Raw genomic sequence first — 26784 nt, 5'->3', positions numbered from 1 at the left:
TGTGATACGGTGCAGGCCTGAAGCAGCTGGTCATTGTGCACAGCTTGCCAGCAGCTTAGCAATGAGGCCGGGTCCTCAAATTAGACTCAGACTTGCACTAACTGAGTCGTACAGTTCATCATCCAAAGATAAAATAAAGTTTGAGGTGACGCAGAACTACTTTCAGTGTCAGCTTTAGTCATTGTCAGTATATATAGTATACATCAGCTCGGGAATTTGACACGGGCAGTTTGTAAGTGTCTTAATGAAATGACTATCTAGACATATCAGACTTCTGTTACATGCAGCACATGAGGGGTTAATTACACCATGCTACTCTTGACAAACATTTGGTGTCTGGCTGTCTGAAGTAATGCTTTCTGACTTCTCAAACTCTATTTCCCCTTTTCTTTACACACCTTTATTTCTAACAAAGATACAACTTGCATTAAGACTAGCCATATAAACACTGGCCACAAAGGCAGGTTGGAAGCCAAGAATCCTGCACATTCTGACTCCTCAAACCCTGTCCACCATCTACAAAACACAAGTCAGGAGTGCCATAGAATATTCCCCACTTGCCTGGATGAATGCAGCTCCAACAACGCTCAAGAAGCTTGATACCATCCAGGACAAAGCAGCCCGCTTGATTGGCACCACATCCACAAACATCCACTCCCTCCACGACTGACGCTCAGTAGCAGCAGTGTGTACCATCTGCAAGATGCACTGCAGAAATTCACCAAAGATCCTTAGACAGCACCTTCCAAACCCACAACCACTAGCACCTTGAAGTGCAAAGGCAGCAGATACATAGGAACACCACCACTTGTAAGTTTCCCTCCAAGCCACTCACTATTCCAATTTAGAAATATATCACTGTTACTTCAGTGTCACTGGGTCAAAGTCCTAGGATCCCCTTCCTAACAGCATTATGGATGTAACTCTAGCACATGGACTGCAGCGGTTCAAGAATGCAGCTGATTTCAACCTTATCGAGGGCTACTAGGAAGAGGCAATAAATACTGGCCCCGTCAGTGATGTTCACAAACCACAAATTATTTCGAAAAAGGATAAATATGCTCAGTGTGTGGAACAGCAAAGCTGGGAAGCTTCAGCTAATGTGATGCCATCTACCGGAAAGATCAAGCATTTTAAACTAAGTAATTCTGCTGATGAGTGGATAGACAGGATAGCATAAATTATTGCCATGTGAAGCAGCGAGTGTCAAGCAGTCCTCAGAGCTGCTTTGAAGTGGCGGCTGTCTCTAAGCTGCTGAGCCACATCTTACAGTTTAGTGAATGCATATGTTCCTCTGTCACTGTTCTAAGGTGAGTCCTAATCACAGTTGCTTACAGTCTGAGATCCACTTAATTGATTTGCTGCCACCATCCTCCTAGCTGCTAGTAACCTACAGGACCTTCTCGGTCTAGTGTAGTCAAGTAAAATTATTTCATTTTGTAATAAGAAGAGCCCTTGTCTTAAACAAGGTGCGTACAACAAAATGTAAACAACAATAAACAAGTAAGTAGGTGCAAGGCATTTTGGTACAATAGACATTGTTACAAAATGATGAGGGAGACCTCCGTTAGACATTGTTCTTTCTTTTTTAATCATTCATGGAACAAAAGTGGCACTGACTAGGCAGCATTTATTGCCCACCCCTGTTTTTCCAGAGGGCAGTTAAGAGTCAATCACATTGCTGTGGGTCTGGAGTCACATGTAGGCCAGGCCAGGTAAGGATGGCAGATTTCCTTCCCTAAAGGACATAGGTGAACCAGATGGGTTTTTCCTGACAATCAGCAATGATTTCATGGTTATCTTTGGCTCTTAATTCTAGATTTTTATTGAATTCAAATTCTACCATTTGCAGTGGTGGGATTTGAACTCAGGTCCCCAGAACATTACCTGGGTCTTTAGATTAATAAGGGCCACTGGGCCCAGATCCGAATCCTTGTGATAACATCATATTGTGTGGTGCTGAATAGTGTTCTCATTATGAACCATTTTGGACCTTTATACTCTCACACAGCAATTACTACAAATGGCTTTAAAAACTCTGTGCCGTTGTACTGGAAAGCTTACCAAAGTTGTGTTATCTACTTTCCTGAAATTCTACAGCCTTCGTTCTTTTGTAGTTAATATTTCAAGTCATGCGTGGCTTGCTAGAAGGGAGTGGGAGTTCACAGGCATTGACTTTGTTTCAATATTTTAGATACTACCATGTGTTATCAATTATCACAAAGATATTCTCAATGTAAATATCCATTTGAGGCAGAACCTGGAATCGATGAAGAATTTGATATTAGAATGAGGAAGTGGTGTGGGATGGTGATGGGTAGAACTCCTGCCACCTTTCACACCTCTATTAAGTCTGTGACAGGGAAGATGTGTGAACAGTCCCATCCTACTTCCAAATGGGGCTCTGAACCTTGCCATAATTTCCCCTTGAATTGTGTTAGCCCACTGTTGCTGGTGATAACCCAGTGGGATATGGTGCATTGGGTGGGGAGCTCGCTATATGTGGGCTGCTCCTTGTAAAACTCTGCAGTATTGCTACTGGGCTGCCAAGAAGAATCAAAAGCACCTCATTCCTGAATGAGGATCCCAGCACTGAGAAGGGTATGGCCAGCTAATAGAGTGAAGCCCCATTTTGCTAAAACATTACTCCCCCTCTCCTGGTATGAGCATTCTGTGCTTGGATTCCTCAGCAATCAGTGGCCTCGGGTGGCTGTCATTCTGGGAGCATCCATGCCCTTCCTGGCTGTGTTGATGATCATTCAACCTGCTGGCCTTGACCAGAAAGTAGTGAAAGAAAGTAGTGTCAACATTTTGGGTCCGGTGACTCTGCTTCAGAACAAGATATATTTTCTGGCCCTCTTTTAAAGGCTACCCTTGAGTAAACATGAGCAGTGTCCAGAGTATTATTTCTAATACAATTGTCAATCTCCAATGTTGGAGTGAATAAGGCATTCTTATGGTCACAGAAAGAATGGGACCACAGTTCTCTTACAGTTCCTGCTCACTTTAAGAATCATCTTGCAGGCTTCAACAAAACTATGTGGTGGCCAATATTTTCCCTACTTGTTCTACAACCCATAATGCATTGCTTTAGGCAGGGTTCCATTCCACATCATGAGACAAGTTCAGTGCACTGGTCTCCACCACAAATAGTTTGCATGAATTAATTGATTCTAAATAAAGAAAACAAGGGTTATGTGATTCAAAAAGATTCAGACAGTCTGAGGGTCAATAATACATTGGCTTACAGTGATTGTTGTATATGTGTGTGTGGGCTTTTGTGTATGTGTGTAAGCATTGGCTTGCAGGGAGTTCAGCAACAGCAGTGTTGACTCTATTGTTGTGGTGAATAAGATGTGCTGCATGCAGGGAATGATCGGCACCATTCATAAAATAGCAAGCTAAAGTGAGACAGCAACATGATATTGCCTTGTCTTAATAAATGCAGGATAGCGATGAACAGCAGATACATTTGCACATCAGCTATTCAGACATGTGCAAATGCGGTGGCTCATGTTGTCACTTGGCATTACTGACAGGACACAGCAAAGTTTTATTTAATGTAAAAAGCTGCAAAATTTGTAGAAAATTCCCATATTTCACCCTCAGGTAGTTCCACAAAACTGACTGAAACCATTTTCGAATTTTTTTTGATTTGCTTTTCTTACAACAACCTTCCTCGCCATCCACTTGAGTAATAGCTCTACATTCATTCTTTGCTAAGGTCCCTGTTGCTCATCCCTGGTACAGACTTTGGCCGTGAGTTGGTTTCTCTGAATACAACTCAGATGCTGGCTGTTCATACTGTAAAGTAGTTGGCACCAATAGCAAACTGGCACAGTGAGCAGAGTTTAGACACATGAAGAAATCGCCAGCTTTGGCTTGACTGCACCCATTCCATCGCAAAAATTCCACACAGTGTAGCGGAGCATGAACACAGTGCATGTTCATACTTTCTGCAACTGATCTATTTTAACTAAAATAAATAGGTTTCCATCTTGAGATTTTGCTTGGATATGGAACTCATTACTCCTAAACTTCCATTCCTATTAACAAAAATTCTTGCAGTGGATGGACATTTGGCAATCAAAAGACACAAAGCAAAGGTGGATCAATGTAGCTGAGGTTCAAATATTGGCCATGCTCTAATTGAACAGTGAAGATCCCTTCCAGGGCTGATTGACTGCCTCCTGTATCCCATGAAGCAGTGCTAAGAGCGATAAGCTGGTATGGTTTTCAGGCTTCTACCGGGGGTGCTCAACAATCTGAAGTAGTTCATTCTATCTGCACAGAGAAGATGGGTTAGAATGAATTACTTCAGATTGTTGAACAATATATCTCGGAGTGTTGTTAAAGTTACAGAATTATCGGTATCTGTAAATGTGCGATATGACTCCAGAGCCCTGGTCATTTGGTGAGAACAGAGCTATGGATACAAAGGGCTAAATATAGAGGGAAACAGTATTAATACTTTGAGTTAAATGTACTTAATACGCTGTTAATATCCAGGCTGAACTACGAATTGCTCTGTGGAAGGTATGACAATTATAATTATTCTCTATAAATTCTGTGGAACATAAGAAAGGAAGGCTCCAGGCAGGCCACTTTGTGTACAAGTACAGGCACCCATCTCATGCAAAGGAGAAAGGTGCATCTCAGCGCTTCAAGCTTGGTCTCTCAGCACTAACTCACTGTACACCAGCTTTTATGCTCACAGCATCTCTGCCTTGCCTTTTTTGTACTTTGCTATCTCATTTAGAATTTAAAGGCTTGGAGTAATTCTGTTTAGCTTTGTTGTTTAGTGCTGATGCAAAGGCAAGGCAGGTGGTTATGGTTGTTGACTGTAATCGTTCAAGTGGCTGGACGTGTTACTGTACAGCACCACGCTATGGCAAGATCGACAGCATGTGGCAGCAGCTTATTTAGCAAATGTACCTTGTGTGCTTTAGCTAAATGGCCATGTCTCAAAGTCTAAGAGGAGTAGTCTTCAGTCAGCACAGCATGATGCTTGGCTTGGCTAAGCTGAGGCTCAGGGTGTAGTGTTGGGAGATGAAAACATATATTAACAATCTGGGTGGGAAGGCATGGAACTCTTGTGGTCAACAGAGAGTGCAAGGAGGAGAGCGAAGGTAAGGGGTCAGCAGCTCTGATAGTCAGCAGTATCATCTCGGAAACAGATACTCAGAGTTGAGAACCATGGTCTCATGGAAGTGCTTCTTGTGATTGGGAGTGTGTGTAAATGAGGAGAGGAACAGGGATTTTCATCCATTTACAAAGATAGGCAGAGGGGTAGGTCATTTTCTAGAAGCAGGAAGGCTGCAGAGGACTTAAACAGTCTAGGACAATGGGCAAAGAAATGGCAGATGGAATACAATATGGGAAAGTGTGAAGTTATGCACTTTGGGAGGAAGAAGAGATGAACAGATAATTTTCTAAATGGGGAAAGGCCTTGGAAATCTGAAGCCCAAAGGACTTGGGACAGTTCAGGTCTCTTGTAAGATTAAAATGCAGGTTTCAGTTGGCAGTTAGTAAGGTAAACACAATGTTCGCATTCATTTCAGGAAAGCTAGAATAGGATGTACTGCTGAGGCTGTATGGGGATCAAAGGATAGGGAGAGAAGGCAGGAGAATGGGGTTAAGAAACATATCAGACACAATTAAATTGCAGAGCAGGCTCGATGGGGTGAATGGCCTAATTCTTCTCTTATATCTTATGGTCTTGAGGTCAAATTTGAAAGGAGAGGGGGTAGAGATGTCAAGAGGCATGGATGACTGGGTTCCAGTGGCGTCTTTGCTGCTCAAAATCCACTCCCATGAATGTGCACAGATTAATGTAAATCTAAGACTCCCCATACCCTCAATGGACAGCCTGCTTGTATTGGTATGCCAGTCAGATGGACGGACTAGGCATGTCTTGCCTGGAGTTGAGATAATTGCAGCCAGGATGACATAGATCTTTTACATAGTCATTAACTGAATATTTAATAGCCTCAGTCAGTGGAGGGGCAACAAGTTTGAGCTTGAGCCTGGAAGATTCATCTCCTGGCATTGGAGGACTTAGGGGTCAAATTAAAGTTCTGAGGTGAGCTTTGCTGCAATGAGTCAGCATTGGTGTCTGCTTCCCTCTGATGTCCTTCCAACAGAGTAGCACTGATCTATCCCTGAACCTGACATTCCAATTCTAGCTGGTAAGATTGTGTTTGCAAGGACAACGTGCATTTTAAAATTGCTTCCAGCAGGCTTTACTCTTCAAAAAGCCTGTTTGAATTCCCTATGTGCTATTAATAAGTTTTAATATAATACTTTTTTACCTCAGTCATAATAATTTACCCTCTATGAGGAAAAATGTTTTGAAATGTAAAACAAAACAGTTGCTGAATTACAAAGCTTTATTTTTGTATCCATTTGAGAAAACATTTCATTATGTGTGAATAAAATTGTAATATCCATGTTTATTATTAATTCAGCGAAATAATTAAGTGGAAAAGTCTCTGGGAACACATGCTCGACCTGCATTGTAAATACTTAAGTGTCATGAGTCATGAAAGCCAATTACCATTATTTCAGGCCATAATAAACAGGAACAGGACCGGGCCATTCAGCCCCACAAGCTAGTCCACCATTCAATCACATCATGGCTGATCTGACATGTCTCGCATCCACTTTCCTGCCCTTTCCCCACAACCCTTGATTCTTCTACTGATCAGCAATCTATCTCAGCCTTTAAATTTCCACAAGGACTGTGTCCCCACAGCTCGCTGTGGCAAGGAGTTCCAAAGACTCACATCCCTCAGAGAGAAGAAATTCCTTCCCATCTCAGCCTTAAATTGGTGCTCCTTTATTCTGATCTTTTATTCTTTCTGGTCCTAGACTCTCCCATGACTGGAATCATCGTCTCAGCATTTACCTTGTCAAGCTCCTTAAGAATCCAATATGTTTCAATTAGATCATCTCTCATTCTTCTAAACTCCAGTGAGTACAGTCCCAGCCTTTGCTCATAAGGCAATCCCTCATAGGGATGGGGTCATCCTAGCGAGTCTTCTCTGAGCCACCTCCAATGAAATGATAGCTTTTTTAAATAAGGGGATCAAAACTGCTCACAGTACTTCAGACATGGCCTCATCAGCACCATGTAGAGTTGCAATCTAAGACTTCCTTACTATTATACTCTAACCCTCCTGAAATCAGAGGCAACATTTCATTATCCTTCCTGATTACCTGCTGCACCTTCATCTTCAAAGAATCCTGACAGTGTGGAAACAGGCCCTTTGGCCCAACAAGTCCACACCAAACTTCACAGCATCCCACACAGACCCATCCCCCTATAACCTACCTAATCTACACATCCCTGAACACTATGGGCGATTTCCCACGGCCAGTCTACCTAACCGTAACATCTTTGGGCAGCGGGAGGAAACCGGAGCACCTGAAGGAAACCCATGCAGACACGGGGAGAATGTGCTAACTCCACACAGACAGTCGCCCGAGAGTGGAAGAATCTATACAATGCAGAAAGTGGCCATTTAGCCCATCAAGTCTGCACTGACCCTTTGAAGAATATTCCACATTATCCCTGTGACTCCATGTTTACAGTGACTAAACTAACCAGCCTGGACACTACAAGATGATTTAGCTCGGCCAATTCACGCAGTCCCTTTGGACCATGGGAGGAAGTGCACATAGACACAGGGTGAGCATCTGTGTGCTTGCTTTCTGTGTTTTCTGCATAAGTATCCCCAAGTCCCTTTGTGTTGCAGCTTTCTGTGGCTTCTGTCTAGTTAAATAACTTTCTGGGTTTTTTCCCCTCCCTTCCATGAATAATAACTTTACTTTTTCCCACATTATACTCCTTTTTATGGTTGTACCATTGCAACTTTTGAAATTATCAGCCAACTTTTGCTCACTTGACATGTTTGAAATTTAGGAGAAATTACAATTGGGGCATCAACCCAGATTAACATAATTAGGCAAACATTTGGAATGTGTTTTCTCCCCTTTCGGACAAACATATACTCAGAGACAACCTGAATCATGTTTGAAACTGAAAGAACTGTGGATGCTGTAGATCAGGAACATTCTGAGGAAGGGTCACCGGAACCGAAACGCTACAGACTTTTTCTTCACAGATGCTGCCAGACCTGCTGAGCTTTTCCAGCAACTTCTGTTTTTGTTCCAGAATCATTTTGCATCTGGGAATAAGATAACGTGGTTCTGAAATCTGGGTGAAAGCCAAAAATACTCCATGTCAAAAGGTTTCTTGAATAATTTGGTTTTAATATTCAAGATTTGCTGGATATTTTGCAGTTTCCATAATAACACTTTCGTACGAGTATAATGAGAAATGACGAAATGAGGATAAATAGTGGGGTAGGTCCAATCATTTTTAATATGTACCAACCCCAAGGAAACCACTGAAACACAAACACTTTTATTCATCCACAACAAAATTTAAAAAATTACAAACAATACAGTTCATTTGCACACTTAAGATTTCACAATTACAATGCATGGACTTTTGCACATACCCACAGAGCTGGAAACTGTAAACGCAAGAAAAGAAATTTCAAGCTTTCGTCCATAATATGAAAACAAAATAAAATTTCCAAAGATATAATGAAGTTGTCATTGCTTCTATTCTTAATTTACAGAAGATCACCTAAACAGTTTTGTTCAGTTTAACTAGATTGTGAAATACTACCTGGAAAACCTTTGTAACAGAAGAAAATGTTTCTCTTCATTCACTCTGTGCATGAACAAGACTGTTCCAAATTACTATAAACTAATTGACTTGATTTGTTTTTCACTGTCTTGCTGTGTGTCAGTACTTGTTGCTAAGCAGATTCATGTACCAGCCAACTGGTGAAGTGTTAGTTTGCCACTTTAAGGCTAATTATACATTTCAAAGTTGTGACACACTCCAAACGAATGCCATTTACACCTAGAGTTGAATGTTATTTTAACCACTGGCCTACAAATATATAAAATAGAAACAAGAGAACATATCTCTTCTAAAATTTGATTTCAATATCTGTGTTTTTCCACTTAGCTGTTTAATGGGCATGGCTACTTTAATGTAGCAATGATCATATACCTGACCCTGAGGAAGCCAAAAATGACCTTAGTGTACTTCGTTCATCTTGCACCTCCAAAGTTTATGGAAGTGAATTGTGTTTCTTGCATACAGTATAGAACAGGCTTATCGAGAATCAGCAGCTCAATTTTCTTCCATTTATAATTATTTGCGTCCAATTATACTTTAGGAAGGATGTCAAAGCTGTTTATCAGATAACAAGGAAAGAACCTTACCAGTAGTTGAGATATTAGAGAAGGTGGATTGTTCTTAGATCTGAACTGTTTAAGGTGACATTTACAAGAGTTATTGAGGTCTATTCTTTGCAAAGTTGTTATGGTTTGCAATGCACTGATTGATGGAAGATAATTTTGGGTATTAACTTCCAAAAGTGAAATGAATATATACTTGAAATGGATAAAATTGCAGGGCAAAGGTGTAACAGCAGGGGGATGAGGCTAATTATCACTTTCAAATTGAGGTTAGATGTCCCCTCTTTGTGATGAAATTTACTGAAAAGTAAATCGAACAGCTTCTAAGCTAATTTTATATATCGCTTGATATGAGCAGTCTTAATTACACTTTACTTAAAATCATTTAAATTTAGGTAACAGTTTATATATATTAACTAGCCTGAAATATACCTCTGATTTCTTTGCTAGCACATCTGTGCATCATACTTTGGAGTTGTTACAACCAGTTCTTCTATTTTGTTTGAAATAATACCCTATAGAATTCTAATATATCAATGACTTCAATTACTCCTACACAAGCACACATAAGTGCCAATTAAAGTACAAGTACAAAACATGCTTCGCAAATACATTAATTCCAGTGTCAAATATAAAAGTACCAAAGAGCACAAGGTCCATTTAAATGTCCTAACAAATGAAATAATTGTATAAATAATGTACACAAAAAGTTTCTGCTCTAATATTTAGTAAAAGGCTATGAAACCATGGAACAATAATTTTGTAAGATATTGCAATATGCTAATAAACTTATATATGCCTACTGTACAAAAATATATATTGTTTGTGAAACTATTCAGACAAAATGTTGCACTGTGCAAGAGAATCTGGCAAATTCAACACTAAATCTGGTTCCTGGAGGTTACAGTGTGGCTCATGTAGCGAGTATTCATGAAATCAGCTGATAAAATGAAATACTTAAAAAGCTACCCAGAAAATATTTCAAGACAATTTTGCTAAAGATTAATTGGGTAAGATCTATCCTCATGAACAGTGGGTATCATTTGAGCAATGTAATAATCAAACACCCCTAATTAAAATAGGGAGTTGTTCACAGTCTACAATTTACAAATAACAATGAAATGGAATCTGGTCCTTATGCCTCACAATGATAGACTCAGTGCCAAAATCATAAGGGTGGGGATAAGGGTAATCTGTACATACAAGCTCAGTCTTCAAACATTGTGGGTCTCAATAATTTATTTAATATTCCCTTGGGGGCAATGTTAAGCCATTTGAGCCTGGTGGAGGTAAGACAGGAATGCCTAAAAATTCCTCTGCCATGCTCCCACCTGTTCCCATTTGCCTTAGATCTTTGTATGAGTTTCCCAGATGCCCACCCATTTTAGGGTGGAGCCTCAGTCAAGTCTTCTCTTAGATCTTATAATATAAAAAGGATCAAAATACAATTAGATACTGTCAGCTACACTTGTACCAGTTTTGAAAGGATTAACCAGTAGCACTTAAAGGGATTGTTGTAAGTGAGGAGGCTTTTTAAAAATTACTTTTGTGGGACCAGTTGGAGCACAACTGCTTTCACAAAACCTTCCAATACAACTTCCATCCCCTGAAGGGAATATTGTGCCCTTCAGAAATTCTAAGATCTGGCAAGCTAACCACAAGCACTAGCAAAGAGCTTGCAGTTCAATGATCAAATGTTAACGGTGCTGAAGATGGCTCAGGCCGCTGAGTAGCTACTTTGAGTGTGATGTCACACACTCTCTGTTACTCACCAGAAATCCACACAGATTTTGAACAGACCTTTTCTATTTCAGGACATTTCTTGGGTGAATGTTGGACATGCTGCCTCTGTTCTTCTGCATCAGTGAGGGTATAGTGGGTGGGGAGGACACTACGGAGAAACAGAAATTGTGTTTAAAGAGAAACAGAAATTGTGTTTAAAGAGAAACAGGAAGAGGGAACTGGGAATAGGAAAGAGGATGGATGAGGTTGGGAAGAGGAGTGAGAGAAGATGAGGACAGATATATTGACAGGCTTTGAAACTCTTTAAAGTTTTTTTTTGCACATTTCTGTAATTTGGCCCCTTAGCTAGGGTCAAAGAGTATGAAGACACACGAGGAATTTGTTGGCAGTCTTGTCAATATTGCAGCAAATGCTACGTAATAAGACCTAAAACAACAGCAGGTAATATCAAAGTACTGAACTGTGATGCAGAATACTGTAGCAACATTACACTCAAATTATTTTACAACTAAATCTACCTCACCAAATATTAATGAGTATATTAACAACAAAATAAGCAGAGAAATGCTGGATTTCACCTAATTTCCTCCCAGTTTGAGACTGATGTATGTGTTGTAAATAGACTTGTGATGTTGTGTAGCAGAATATATTGTTCAAAAAAAGGAAAATAAAATGATTTTTTTTCATTGAAAAAAATGACAATGTGTACAATCATCATGGGATTTTGATGTTTCTCTGAGAGTTTGAAATGTTTGTAAGTAATTGAGTTCCACATACCATCAGGATTAAATGGTCAGGGTGTGACCATTTCCCTAGCACAGGAAATGAGGGATGAATGACAGGAAGGCGCTGAATGGAAAAGAAAGAGCAATATGGGACAGCAGAGAAGTATGAAGAGAATGACCAGAGAGGGATAAAGGAGAAACATGGGAGAAAGGATTGGGATGCGATGAGGAACAATGAGGGAAGTAGAAGGAAGGGACTGACAACGAGATGTGAAAAAAGAGGAACTTGGCACTAGAGAAACTGATAACAAAGCGACTGGGATATCTGGGCACTGTGAAGGGTGGATTTTGAGGGCACAATATGCAGGAAGACTTTATCATAGAATTCCTACAGTTTGGAAGCAGGCCATTCGGCCCACTGAACCCACCATCTTTGGAAGAGCTCCCACTCCCAACCCTATACCCTCCACTTCCCATGGCTAATGCACCCAGCCTGCACATCTTTGGACTGTAGGTGGAAACAGGAGCATCCAGAGGAAACTCACGCAGAGAACGTGCAAACTCTACACAGTCAACAGAGGGTGGAATCAAACCGGGGTCCCTGGCACTGTGAGGCAGCAGTGCTAACCACTGAGCCACTGTTCTGAGGAAAGGTCACTGGACCTGGAACGTGAACTCTGATTTTTCTTCACAGATGCTGCCAGTCCTGCTGAGGTTTGTCAGCAACTTTTGTTTTTGTGGCTGAGCCAGTGTACTGCCCCGCTTTAAGGACAGGAATCTGCTGCAATAGGCAGGGAGTATGTTTCACAGGACTCACTCTCAGTGACAAAGTGCCCTACCTCTGGCTTAACATCCACCAAGATTATGGTTATGAGCTCCTTGGGCTCTATTCTATCGTTTACTCCCTATCCCAGCCCCCTCCCTATTTTCCGCATATAAACTGACATTTTCCCAGCTACCAAACATTCTGAGGAAGGCTCACTGGACCTGGAACATTAACTCTGATTTTTTCTTCACAGGTGCTGCCAGACCTGCTGAGCTTTTCCAGCAACTTTTGTTTTTGTTCCTGATTTACAGCATTCGCAGTTCTTTCGGTTTCTGTTAAGGTTATGACTAGTGTTGGCACACTTTGGAGGTTTTCATTCCAGTTATTAGGAATCAAATATTCTTTCATTCCCCAGAGTAATAATGGTCTGTGGGCATGTGTGTCAGGTTCCTGTGAACATTTGTGCCTTCATTGTTTCATCAGCAAGAGAGAATGAAGTTGAGCAATGTGACCAGAAGAAGTGAAGTATGCCAGTATTGCAGACAGACTGCAATTTCTATTCCATCACTTATTCTATTTCAATACATCAGTTGTTGCACTCTCCGTCCTGTTTATGAGCCAATTAAAGGACGGGAAGCTGAAGGCTACATTCCAGCCAATCAGTGATGATTGCTAGAAATTGAGAAATTGCAGCTATTGGTGGATGCAGTTTGCTTGCCTTATCACGGCGCATTACGTTTGAAGTTCAGCAAGTCAAGGTTTCCATTTAGGTAGTGTGCTTTCGTTCAACAAAATTTTGCTTGATTTAAGAAAAGAACTCTGGGCCTGGATAATAAAATGTGAGGCTGGACGGAGAGCCTCTCTGATGAAGGGTCTAGGCCCGAAACGTCAGCTTTTGTGCTCCTGAGATGCTGCTTGGCCTGCTGTGTTCATCCAGCCTCACATTTTATTATCTTGGAATTCTCCAGCATCTGCAGTTCCCATTATCTCTGACACTGGAACTGCATATCTGCTTTCAGGATCAGGACACAGCAAAGTTGAAGCTTTGTAATTTGCTGCATGTCAAGGTCTTAAACACAGAACACCCACACCTGACAGTACAGTATCATCTACAGACATAACTAGAAATGCAGATAAATGTCTTCGTTTGAATGAGTTTCCCTCTTGGCAAAACTAGATATTGGAGCATTCAACTGATTTCAAGAGTGAACGGTGTGACCACTCAGGATTAGAATACACGGTAAGCAAAACATATCATTAGATTTTATTCTTGAGAGTTGTGTTGAGGTAAGCTTTTGAATTCAGGGTTTCTACTATCAAATTATGTCCTCACTATCATTTAAGGTCTCTTGATTTTGAAAGCAGTGATTGTTTTCCTTTTTGTATATTGAAGTGCTTTTCTAATTTAATGCTACAAGTACCTGGGTGTTAGGAGGCATTACATTCCATCAAACACATTATTACCATTCTGCACAAGGACATTACCACAGATGCTGGAAATCAGAAACTATAAACAGCAAATGCTGAAGGTAATACAGGTCTGGCAGTTTCTGTGGCGAGAGAAAAAAGAAAACTAATGTTCTGGTCAGTGAAACTGCTTCAATTCCAATGAAAGGTCTTTGGTTTGAAATGTTATATTTGTTTTCGTTCCTCCACAGCTGTCTTCCAAGTAATTCCAGCACTTTCTGCTATTTATTCTGGTATTACTCTTTGTTTTAAAGTTAGTCACATGAATGCAAACTGCTCTTCATGCATTTAAAAAATATTTTGTCTTGTTAAGAATGGTTTTAAAGAAGTGTCACTACCCTCAAAATGTTGTTTGCTTTCTCTGTGCAATGCTGCCAGACCTGCTGAGTTTCTCCAGCAATTTTTATTTTTGTTCTAGATTTCTAGCATCCACAGTTCTTTGTTTTGTAACAATCTTTAAAATGTCTCATACGCTGTTACAGTACAGATGTTTGGGTAGGAGTTCAATATTTTCTGGGGGAAAAGGATTTAAATTTAATAGATATTGAGCTTAATGGGGTGAGCAAAGAGCTGCAATAGTCTTCTTCATAATGAAGTTAGTTGACTTTGCAACTGCTAAAATGTTAACTTTTTTAAGAAAAAAACTGTTTTTAATTGTCATTTACGGTACTTTGAAAATGGAAACAAAATTACTTTTGTAACGTGATGTAAAATATCAATGTTTATTCTGAACACACTTAGATCAAATTTAAACTGAATTAATTATCTCCATTCACCATTGGAAGTGTGCATCACAATCTCAACTTGGAATCACTGTGTGAATTCTGTATGAATGCTGCTGTGTGCTCATAAACCATGCTGTTAAATTAAGCTATTAAATGAAAAATGTGTTGCAGGCATCTATTTATACTTGGGATACAGGTTCATGAGATATTTACCTATTCAATTAATTCAAACAAAAGTTACAGATGGAAACAGGTCCATCTGTTTGCTAAGACACTCAGACTAGGACAGGACCAGTTGGATTGCTAATCTGTGCTGTCAGCTGAAAACAGCTAAAGTGGAATTATTTGATTGGCCTTATTATCTGGTTGAGGGTGATATGAAGACAGAAAAACAACTACTGTGGTACTTGAAATTAAATACCAGACAGGTATATCACACTTAGAACCAAGCCCAGCAAAGAGCTGATAACTCACAAAAGGACCAGAGGGAATAAAGCAAAAAATTGGATACAAATTCTATATCAAAGCCTCCTTTAATATTAGCTAATAATTCTATGTCAACATTAATGTTTGTACCTCAAATGTACCATGTTTAGAGACATCTAAGTGGAGTGATGTCAAACCAAAATTAAAACATTGTTGCATAAAATTTGAGTGTTGGAGTTGAGTTTTCATAAAGATTTGACAGGTACAATATTTCATAGTTTTGTCGGGAATCAAAGATATAAGTGGTTAAAATGGAGTTAAATAGCCCAGAATGGAAAAGGTTTTTGACGTTGGAGAAATACGCGGAGATTCAAATGCTCAAGCACAATGTCACTTCACTGCCACCTCAAGGATGAGAAGCTACAAAGTGATGCCTACCAATCTGTAACAAAAAGTAACTGCAGATATAAGAACAGGCTGATGGAAACATAAGCTTAGAGTTTGAGCCGAGTTGGAACTCGGCTGCTGAACATGAGGAAGGGACAGATGGGAAACCACACAGCTCCCTCACTGTGTAAGGCCTGAGAAATGTTCAATGCCAGGTCCTTTTTCACAATTCCAGTTTGTCTTTGACTCAAAGCCAGCTGGAAGCACTGGCTGGCAGACCAGATCGGGATTTGAGCCAATAGGAGGACGCAAGTGAGGATCTGAGAAATGGTCCCTAGCTCTCGGCAAAGTATTTGGGAGGGCGAGTTCAGAATGGCACCAAAGTCAGGGAGAGGGAGGACAGCCTGAGGCAAGGGAGGCCAAAGATGGAGCTGAAAGGAGGACTCCTTCCCTTTCCAGTCCCAGATCTGATTACTGCTAGGCTCAGTGTCGGCCACGATAATTGAGTTAAAAATTCTCACACTGCTTCAATTTTGACAGATTCACAAAGCCCCCACCCACCACAGCTGATGCCGCAGCCACCTCCAAAAACTGAGGTTAAAATGGCAGTGTTTTGGCACAGAACGAGTACTCTACAGCTATCTTAACGACTTGACTGACCTCTTGTCGGTTGACAGAGCTAGAATTTGTTCCCGTATTTTATGCAATAGATTACACTCTGAGCAATACGAGACAATCGTATCATTAAGTCACAATTGGTTTTATACTGCTTAAGTTCTAATTATCACTGAATTCCAAATGAGTTGAGATCAAAAGACATTCAACATGATGACACGACACAAGTCCTTCCAATATTGAGATGAATTCTGACATTTAAGTATTGCATAAAATGCTCCAACATTTCATGTGTGTATCAGTTGTCCTTCAACTGGTGAATTGCAGAGAATAATTATGCCCCATGCCTTTAAACAGCAATTTAAACCTTTACCCCAGAAAATATATTTTAGTTATTTGGTTTATTTTCCAAAAAGAATGGAAAAGTTTTCCTAACTTGTTATTACATTACAAAATCTTCCTGTCAGCTTTTAGAGTGATTCTTGGCTTTTCTATTTATGGTTTCCCAAATGTTACCAAATTGACACTTCAGTATAGAAATGTTACAGTCTTCAATGTGAAAGGAAATTAAAACAAGGTTTAGAATGTTTTTCATGTTAGTTCAATCAAGGTATAAAATATTCATCAGTTTAGATTTTGGAGCCAGATTATCTAAAATCTTTTGTACTAGACTAGGATCTTGGAAAATTAATAAGAGACAAGCAGGAACAAGTGGATGTATATTTCTCACCGTACAAGACCCTCTCTTCATCCCCTATCCATCCCATATCAAGCAGACAAATTGTAGAGATGGTAAAAACATGATTCCATAGTCCATCCTTTTAGGCTGAGTCCCCTGGCCCTCCATATTTTCAAAGTATGCAACATTATTGCAAATCATTCATGACTCAATGTTCAATCCTAAAGGATGCAGCAGATTAACCAAACATGTCAATGTATGTAAACTTCTGATAAGTTTATTTAGCCTCCATCCTCACTCCAAAAGAAAGACTTTGATTTTGGAACAGAAAAGGTATTTCAGCCATCGAAGCATTTTAAACCCCATTGGTTTTCATCAGGTCAGCAGTTTCACAATGCCTAATTATTAATCCATCCATTACCTGCAAGGGGCTACTTAAGAGTTCAGTCCCTCATCATACTTCTCACAGTCAAAGGTTCTAAAGTGCAGATTTGCCACCAACTACCACAATGTCTAGTGAGGTGGGGACACTTTCTGATATCTTTCAAAACAGCAGAGTGGTGATTCAAACCAGGATGTTTCAAATTGGATCAAATACAAAAGCATTGACTCTAAACTACCCAAAACGTTAAAGCTTACACTTCTGTCTATTGTTCAGGCAAGTAAAGACACTTCAAAAATTCCATTTTAAAATATATGTTAAGGCAGTGCACAAAATTGAGGAACATTTACAGGAAATTGTTCTTGATGCATATCAGTCTTTACATGTAATTAATTTGGTACCATTCAATTTTTCTTAAAACACTGTTTTAAACACGTGAATATGTTCATGGCTCAAAGTAAATTCTGTGTTACTTATGGAGTGCTCGGTTTTGCAGTCTGTGTGTTACTGGGAAATTTTCGTGTCTCAGACATGTCGCCCAGTCAGAAAAAAGAGTGGCTTGTCTTCTTGGGAGTTAGCCGTCTGGAATTCATCTCGTAATCTGAACTGCCACTCATCTTCCAGCTCTAGTCTTACAACAGTTTGACGAAGAGAGCTACGATCCTGACAAATCACACAGAGCGTAGCACCTAGACAATAAGTTTGTGAAGTCAGTATAGGCAAGCAATTGAAAAAACATTGGTTTAAAAATGTCTAAGGCTGCATTCATTAAGGCATATATCAAGATCGTGAGTCATTTGCAAGACTAAAGTCATAGACATTATGCAAGGAATGGTGGGATATAGAGCACGGACAGGTAGAAGGGACTAGTTTGATTTGGCATCATGTTCAGCACAATATCATGGGCTGAAGGGCCTATTCCTGTGCTGTACAGTTCTATGTTCTAATCAGATCTTGTGCTTAGATCAGGAAAGGTGACCTGCTGCAGCTGCACTTCAGTCTAATCCTGAAATGACTAGCCAAAGTTCTTGCTTTAATCCAATCTTTTTTGCCTACAGTACCTCTGTGCCAGTTGATTCCTGTTTGCAAAATTTCATATGCAGTTTCAATTGTCAGCTGTAGTCTATGTGTGTGGCTTGTCCATTTCTGCTCCATGCAATTTCTTTTGATCTTCTGGAAGGGAGCCTGCAGCTAGATTATTGAAAAGATGGAGATTTCCAAATCCTGGGGCAAAGGCTGTGGGGTTCCAATATTCACAGGTAAGAGTTGGTGATGGCTGCTAATCTGGAGTGTAAGTTAGAACATGGAAGGGGAATGTAATGATTGGGGTCTGTTGACAGGAGGAGACACTCCAGCTCCTTCTCATTGACAACCCATAAAGGCATCTACTCTACCACTAGGTAATCCACATTTTCCTTTACCTGTTAGGTTTTCCAATAACCAGGAAATCCTGCCCCCACCCCACATCCAACACACACACACACACACACATACACACGCACACAAACACACATGCACACACACACGCACACACACACACGCACACGCACAGTTTGAGATATTTAAAATGTTAACATCTATCTGTGATTTGAGATTAAAATTCCCACCAGTATTTGTGAAAGTCCATTTTAAATATATAATGAATGATGACGGAAACAAATACTCTTACTTTTCAAAGCAGAAACATCAGAATAGAAACATTGAATAAAACATAACCTTACCTTTCAGAAAGTGAAATTTTTTCAAAATACTAGCTGTGACAAATGAGTCACAAAGATACAGGAGGAGCCCGCTGAAAGTAAGGCCAGAGGTGTTTATGTTTAAAGAATGAGGTCGTGAACTCACAAAGCAGACTGTAATCTGAAATATTAATGAAAATGAGTTTGTACATGTCACAACATTTTGATGCATTAAAACAAAACAATTACATAAAGTATTTCAGGCAGAAACAAGTACAACTTTGTACACTATATCCCAATAAAATGAAAAGTGACGTTAAATACAGGCAGGCTGCAAGAGTGCAGAGCAGTTGCAACTAAAAAGGCGAGCGAGGATGTACTTAATATGGCCTCGTTTAAACTAAGCTGCACATTTCTAGCAAGCTCATTTGTATAAAGGCAGCTTTGGAAGAGCCCATTCCAGGACCAATATTGATCAATCAAAATAGGAGAGGTGATCAGGAGTCATGGAAGTAATCAGGAAAGGCACTCCTGTTCCTCCTGTCTGCACATTCTTTATAAATTTAAACGTGTTGGCGTCAGCTTCTAGTGGTTCCTTTAATAACCACTGTTCAGCTGCTTGTAAACTTTGTTTAAGATGATAATTGGAGCATCTGATCTTGCTGCAAGAAATGATTTCCTTTACAGTGTTACAGTGATCAAAGACACCAAAGAGTTTTAAACATTTCTTGTTCTTCTAGTGATGATTTTCAATAAAATCCTTAAAATGCAATAGTTAAAAAGAAATCAACTGTATGCGACTTATGTACAACACTGCAGAATCTGACGTTATCAGGATGTGCAAAACAACCATCAAAATTGTCGATCCTGCACATGAAACAATTGGTGACGATGGTTTGTGATTTTACAGCAAGAATTTGATGAGACCTATTGTGTCATCCTACCAACGCTCACACTATGCTAGTCTGACAATGGTCATTTCAGAGCAGCAAATGATGACTATTGCCAATGGTGCACTGCTTAACAAAATAGATTCCTCACCAGACGAACATCTTCCTCTCACAAGACACGCTGCTCTCATGTAGCCAAGGATCAGGAAGGAAGAAAAGCTGATTGTATTACCACATTCTTTGTACTCAAAAATGGGGTCTCCCATAGCTGACTCTATACAATCACTTTGCATCAATGTGAGGCATTTTCTTGGTTCACAAGTCTGGCATCCATTCATGCCTTTCCATACCCGACAATGCCAACTGGCCCCTGCTCTTACCTCAATAACTATCAGCACGGTTACTTGGAGCCATCCTCATCAGCTCCTTCCCATTCAGCTCATTCCATTCATCACTGCCCCTTCAAACCTGCCAATAGACTCTGCAGGCACCACCCCCTGCATATTTCTGTCAAGAAACGTAGAAGATGGGAGCAGGAGGCGGTCATTCAGCCCATTGAGTCTGCTTCACCATTCTTCACGATCACGGCTGATTGTCCAACTCAGTGGCTCATCCTGTTTTCTCCCCATAACCTTTGATCCCATTCACCCCAAGTGCTATATCTACTCACCTGTTGAATACATTCAATGTTTTGGCATCAACCACTTCCTGTGGTAATGAATTCCACAGGCTCACCATTCTTCAGGTGAAGAAATATCTCCCTCATCTCTGTCCTAAATGGTCTACCCCGAGTCCTAATACTGTGACCCTTGGTTCTGGACACACCCACCATCGGGACATCCTCCTCGCATCTATCTTGTCCAGTCATGTTAGGATTTTACATTTCTCTACAAAATACCCCCTCATTCGTCCAAACTCCGCAGAAAATAATCCCAACATAGTCAATATCTCCTCGTACGTCAGTCCTGCCATCTCTAGAATCAGCCTAGTAAACTTTTGCTTCACTCCCTCGAGAAAAAGAGCATTTTTCTTCAGAAAAGGAGCCCAAAACTGCACAAAATATTCCAGGTGTGGCACGGGGCTCAGTGGTTAGCCTCATGGCACCAGGGACACGGGTTCGATTCGAGCCTCGGGCGACTGTCTGTGTGGAGTTTGCACATTCTCCCTGTATCTGCATGGGTTTACTCCAGGTGCTCTGGTTTCTTCCCACAGTCCAAAGATGTGCAGGTTAGGTAGATTGGAAGAATATCTGTTCAATCCCAAACAAGACTCTTGATACCAAAAACCTTATTGTGAATGACTGCATTGAAACTAAGCTTGTAGATAGTATTTACTGAAGCCTCCCCACCTTGCTGTACTTCTCACAATCAGTCCCACCCAAATGCCACAATACCTCTTATCCTCAGACTCAATTTGGTCTCGCCCACCGACCCCTAGCTGCCTTTTCCTGCTTTGCTCTCCTTTAGAATCCTTTCTGCTGAATATTACCCTGTATTACCCTAATCAAAATATCCTTCTCCGATTCTTCTTTCAAAATCTGTTTTAAGCAAAAACTCAGACTTTGGTGTACATTTCAATTCTATCTTTACTCACTCCCATAACTATCCTCCATGTCACCATGAACCTCATTTGACATAAACTCTCCTATCCTGAGACTGAGGTCCATAGCTGTAGCTTTGCTGTTTCTTGTGGCCTCTATACTCCCATGGTTTCAATCAGTGACAAGGCCCTCTACTTCCTTCTAATCCTCACCGCTCACAAATTATTATCTTATTCCAACCACACTTTATTTGCTGCTGTCCTGGCAAAACTTTTACTCTGCCTCTTCTCAGTTTTTCCCTGATGTGGCACCCATTCTCTCTAGTCCAAGTGGGTCTGGAATTGCAGCATATCTGATTTAAGCATTCGCTGGACTAGAGTTCATCGCCTCCACCTACTACTCCAAGATTACCATGGGCAGCTAAGTTAACTTCTGGCTTATTTTCTGTATTGCAAACCATCTCTTTAAACCTTTCCCATTACAGCCCCATTGACACTCCTACCCCTCACCTGCAGTCATGACTATCAGGAGCTCAAGCCTTTTATTAGTAAGACCAAGGCCACTCGTTCAACTGTCTCTGTTGCTTCGTCCCTTCACCTTTGCAGTCACGCCACACACCACCCGGTTTACCCTGTGCTACCTTGAACCCATATCTTCTCCAATTTCTCCTCATAACCTTTCAGAGCCTACCTTGTCAATGAGATACTCCGCTTGCTCTCTTGAACTGCTGGAGAGCATTTCCAGGCATAAAGACGATGGTCTTCCCCTGAGTTGACCATTCAAATCATACTAAATAATGACAGTGTGTAGATTTATAATATTAGCACCATACCTCTTGACCTAAGTTGAGATAACAGTCTACTGAGAGTACTGGATGACTGTAGTTCCTTACAGACAATGGAAAAAGATGGTTACTTGTGTGCTGCAGATACTTTTCCAGCAGTAATTGGGCTGGTGCAGCTAAAAATGTATGTTTGCTGTCCGGAGCACAGATATACTGAGACGGGGAAATGGACATTGGTACATCAGGAACCTGGAACAAATACAAATCAATCCAATGTCGTCAATCAAAGGACAATATGACTATGGACTTTCCCTTCACAATATACATGAAAACGAACAGCGTGATAAGAATTATATTCTTTGAATGAGATGCTAAATTATGGAACTGGGTATCATATTGATCGCAAGTTATGATTATCTGGTGAATAATGAAAAAATGCGAATGCAATGCAATGAACCTGTGATCCACTTCTGCTAGAAAATGTTGTTGCAGTACGAATTTGTTTCTTTTCATAAACATTTTACTCCATCCCGTTCTGGCTTTCAAACCTGCAATGCCTAATTTTCCTTTTTTTGTTTCAGGATGAAGGTTCAGATTGACGCTCGAGAAACTCAGCCTCTGTTCTGGTGATTATCATGAACTATTTTGTAACTCTCCAGCTGCAGCTTCCCTAAGTTTGTGCATTTATTCTTAACTATCTGCCTAGGCTGTGAAGAGACCTCCTTCAAATGCTGATATCTTTTGACTACCAGCTTGAATTCAGTAGCTAAATTCTGTACATTTATTCGCAATCTTGATAATATTAAATTTCAACTGGGCATTTGTATGCTGTTCCTTCTCAATGCCATGTTGTCACATCAGAGAATGGCATTGTTGGAAATGCAGAACTCACCAGTAGGGTATGTGTACACACAGAAGGAGCTGTGAATGACTCAACTTGTAACAGGGTGAGGTTGATTTTATCATCAAGGGAGTGAGGAGTTGGGAGGACATGTTGCGGCTGTTCAGGACATTGGTTAAGGCGCTTTTGGAATACTGCATTCAGTTCTGATCTCCCAGCCATAGGAAAGATGTAGTGATACTTGAAAGGGTCCAGAAAATATTTACAAGGATGTTGCCAGGGTTGGAGGGTTTGAGCTGTAGGAATATGTTGAACAGTTTGGGGCTATTTTCCATGGAGTGTCAAAGACTTAGGGGTGACCTTACAGAGGTTTATAAAAACATGAGGAGCATCAATAGGATGAATAGCCAAGGTCTTTTTCCCAGGGTAGGGAGTCCAAAACTAGAGGACATAAGTTTAAGGTGAGAGGGGACAGATTTAAAAGGGACCTGCAGGGCAACTTTTTCAAGCAGAGCGTGGTGCATGTATGGAATGAGCTGCCAGAGTAAGTGGTGGAGACTGGTACAATAACAACATCTAAAAGGCATCTGGATATGTATATGTATAGGAGGGGTTTAAAGTGAAATGAACCAAATGCTGCAAAATGGGACTAGATTAAGTTGGGAAATATGGTTGGCATTGACGAGTTGGGTTTCAGGGTCTGTTTCCTTGCTGTATATCTCTGTGATTCGAGTGGTAAGCAAAAGGAGGCTGGACTTTCTAGCCATAAATTGAAGAGGTAACCTTTACGCAAGATTGACTGTTACTCAAGTAAATGTGGTATTTTAGATGAATAAGCCATGATTCAGTAAATTTTTTTAAATAAAATTTGTATCTACTGAGACTCTGATTAAAGTTAGACAAAGGCACAACTTGAGACAGATCACAGCAATCTCAATCCAAGTCTAGTCTATTTTGTATATAATTTGTAAATCATTGATGTCAACACTGGGAAATGAAATGTTCAAGTCATCAACACTGCCATTCTTACCAAGAAGAGCAAAGATTTATTCATAGATTCAAAGGCACAATAAATAACAGATATGCAATAATTGACGTACTGTCATCATCTGGCGCTACCAAATATTCAAGGGGGAACAACTTAACAAAGTTTTGCAAAATAGCATATTTTGTCATATCTTCTGTTACCTTTGATTTGATATGGAAGGTTCTGTGTCCCCCAATGGCAATTTGTTTCTTCATAACACTGAAGCAATTAAAACGACAGATAAGAAGACCAGCACTATGGACTCGGAGATTAAAATCTACATCATCACAGGTAAATCTAAAAGAAGGCATAAACACAGGAAATAATTTCTTTTGTAAGACGATTACAAAAAAAGATTCCACTAAGTTTCAGTCAATTAATTTTAAGTTGATATATTTTAGACAAATTGAGATCTGGTGGGGTTCTGCAGTGATCCTGTTCCAAGTAGCATAGGGCTGAATTTTCCCATATTTTGGCTAAATGTCAACTTTGAAGAGCTTATTGGAATGTTTCCCTCTGTGGCAAAACCACAGGGCCCCAGTGATGTTTTTCCTCCACATCACTTGATCTTGTGGTCAGCAGTGGAAGAACTGCTCATCACCGCTGGGAACTGTTCATAGGCAGCAAATTTAACTCAGTGATGCATCATTTCAGATGCTGGAGACCTGTGTATTGTTGTTTAACACACAAAAAAATGGATCTAGTGGATGGAGTTGGTTGAGAGGTCAGTCATCCTCTTTCCCCAGGACTGTCAGAAGAGAACACAGCACCGAACACTGCCACTCTGGACTGATGCAGTCACCTGGGACAGTGTACTGCCCATGACTCCAGGAAATGCACAGCAAAGCTGCAAGAAAGTTAGCAATCTTCTTGGCTCCACAAGACTAAGCACTAGCATCTTCTGTCTGCTACATCACAATTACTAAATCCACTACTGCATCCACCTTTCCCCAAAAACGCATGCTCTACTACTCTCAATATAGTATGCAGTATGGTCCCTCAATGGTGCTCATCCACTCCTCCAAGCTACTAACACTTCCTACCCTCTGCATTTTATAGTCACTCACTGTGAACATCTCACCACCTCAGTAAAGAAGGACCATCTCCCCAACTGACTTACCAGTATTCCTGGATATACACAACCTGCAAGACTGGTATGACCCAATCCCTGGACTGTAAGGACCCTGATTGCCCAATGCACATGGCTAACTCATGGCCAACCTCCCCTGGACTGAGATCAGACAACGGCCTTGACTGACTGTGGATACATCCTGACTGACCATAGCACCTCCTGACTGAACTATGGACTTCAGCCCTTGGATTTTAAGGCATGGCAATTTGGTTGAAGCAGATGCGTGTATTCGCTATGTAAACTGCTGGCATATGCTGCAGGTGTGACATTGATGTAGCATGGTGCTGTATTATATAAGACAGCCCTGTTGGCCCTGTTGTCTATTTAGTGCTGGCAACCATGACCAGCTGCACAAACATGACAAGCTACTTGGCTTTCTGTCTGTGGTGAAAGACAATGCAAGACAGCACTACAAAGTCTCTAAGTTCTGAATCAAGGGGCCATCTAAGTTAGTGCAAAGGAAACTAAGCCAAGAGTTTAGAGCTTCTGTCCCTGCATGGAAACTGGTTGAGTAGCAGAACTGCAATCGAACTTGTCAGTGAGCTCTAAAGCGCATTGTTCATGAGATGAACTGTATTATAAGAATTCCAAAATGGCCTGTGGTGATGCTAAGTCTATCGTATTACTGTCAACCACCAGAGCAAGTTAAAATGTTCCCGCCTTGTGTGTTGATTAAGTGCCACAGAGCCAACTATCATTTTTTCTAATTGTAAACTGAGACATACTTACTGTGGACAGGCAATGCTCAGTACAAAGTCAAAGAATTGTATTTCTCACAACTAAATTATAACCAACCATCCTCTGGTAATATTTTTTGTTCCCAGTTGAAATCTAAGATCATTGGAGAGCCATCAAAGCTTTTAAGAAAATAAGTATACTTAATACCTTAGCAGTCAATTATAACCACAGTTAACTTCAGCAAAAAGCAAGCAGCAGACACACATTCATTGTCCTTTCTACTTCCAGAAGATTAAGGATTATTACAAGCCCCTGCAGAAATGTCCCACAGAAACAAATCATCTTGAATTAGAGAATGCAAATCAATAATCTAACACAGACAAAGTATGTTTTGGTCACAAGACATTCAGATGAATAGGACCCAAAGCTACACTGAAGCCAAGTAATCTGACAACAAATGCTGTTCCTGAATTTGCTCAAAACCCAAATTATGATGTTACAAGTCCAGCTTTCATGGGAACAATCCCATTGACATTAATAAATTGCCATTAATTTTTGATCATTAAGTACAACAGTTAAGGAATAAATTTGTGTTCATATCTCACAAAGCAGAAGTGCCAACATTAATCAACTCACCTGTTCTGATTGTACTGGACATTTTGAGTCAAGTCTACATTTAGCAGCAAGAAATCATGTAGATGACAGCGGGAGAAAGGTTCTGCAAGATGCAGGTTGTTTATTTTGCTGGACCACTTCCGGATCCCACAAAGGGCATAGTGTGGAATTTGAGCAGTTGCCTCAATATGCTGAAGTACATGTTTCAGAGAAACATTCCTCTCTAAGGTATTTGGTTCAGCAGGTGCACTGGGCAGTGAAAAAAGACAAATAAGAAGTTCAGTCAGTTCCTATATTCATAATAGGAGTAGCTAGTCAAAGGGAGCAGGAGACAAAAAGCGCTATTGTGTATACATAAAGTGTTCCAATTTGCAAGAGGGAAATGGATCTTTCGAAACCGA

At 40.4% G+C, this 26784-nt stretch overlaps 1 protein-coding gene across 1 annotated transcript in view; it reads right to left on the bottom strand.

Annotated features, from left to right (window-relative positions):
* Window positions 1–8359: 8359 nt before the first annotated feature.
* Window positions 8360–26784, bottom strand: part of greb1 (growth regulating estrogen receptor binding 1) — a 285761-nt gene continuing 267336 nt past the window's right edge. Inside the window, exons 31-35 of the mRNA XM_048531862.2 lie at window positions 26405–26632; window positions 24120–24255; window positions 22139–22339; window positions 18919–19057; window positions 8360–17886 (exon numbers count right to left, since the gene is read on the bottom strand). Coding sequence (XP_048387819.1) covers window positions 17723–17886; window positions 18919–19057; window positions 22139–22339; window positions 24120–24255; window positions 26405–26632 — 868 coding nt within the window. The 3' untranslated portion in view covers window positions 8360–17722. The remainder of the gene's footprint in view (window positions 17887–18918; window positions 19058–22138; window positions 22340–24119; window positions 24256–26404; window positions 26633–26784) is intronic.

Source organism: Stegostoma tigrinum, chromosome 4 (genome assembly GCF_030684315.1).
Source record: "Stegostoma tigrinum isolate sSteTig4 chromosome 4, sSteTig4.hap1, whole genome shotgun sequence".
Taxonomy (NCBI): domain Eukaryota; kingdom Metazoa; phylum Chordata; class Chondrichthyes; order Orectolobiformes; family Stegostomatidae; genus Stegostoma; species Stegostoma tigrinum.
Note: the sequence above shows the minus strand (reverse complement) of the source record. Positions and strands in the feature narration are given on the sequence as shown.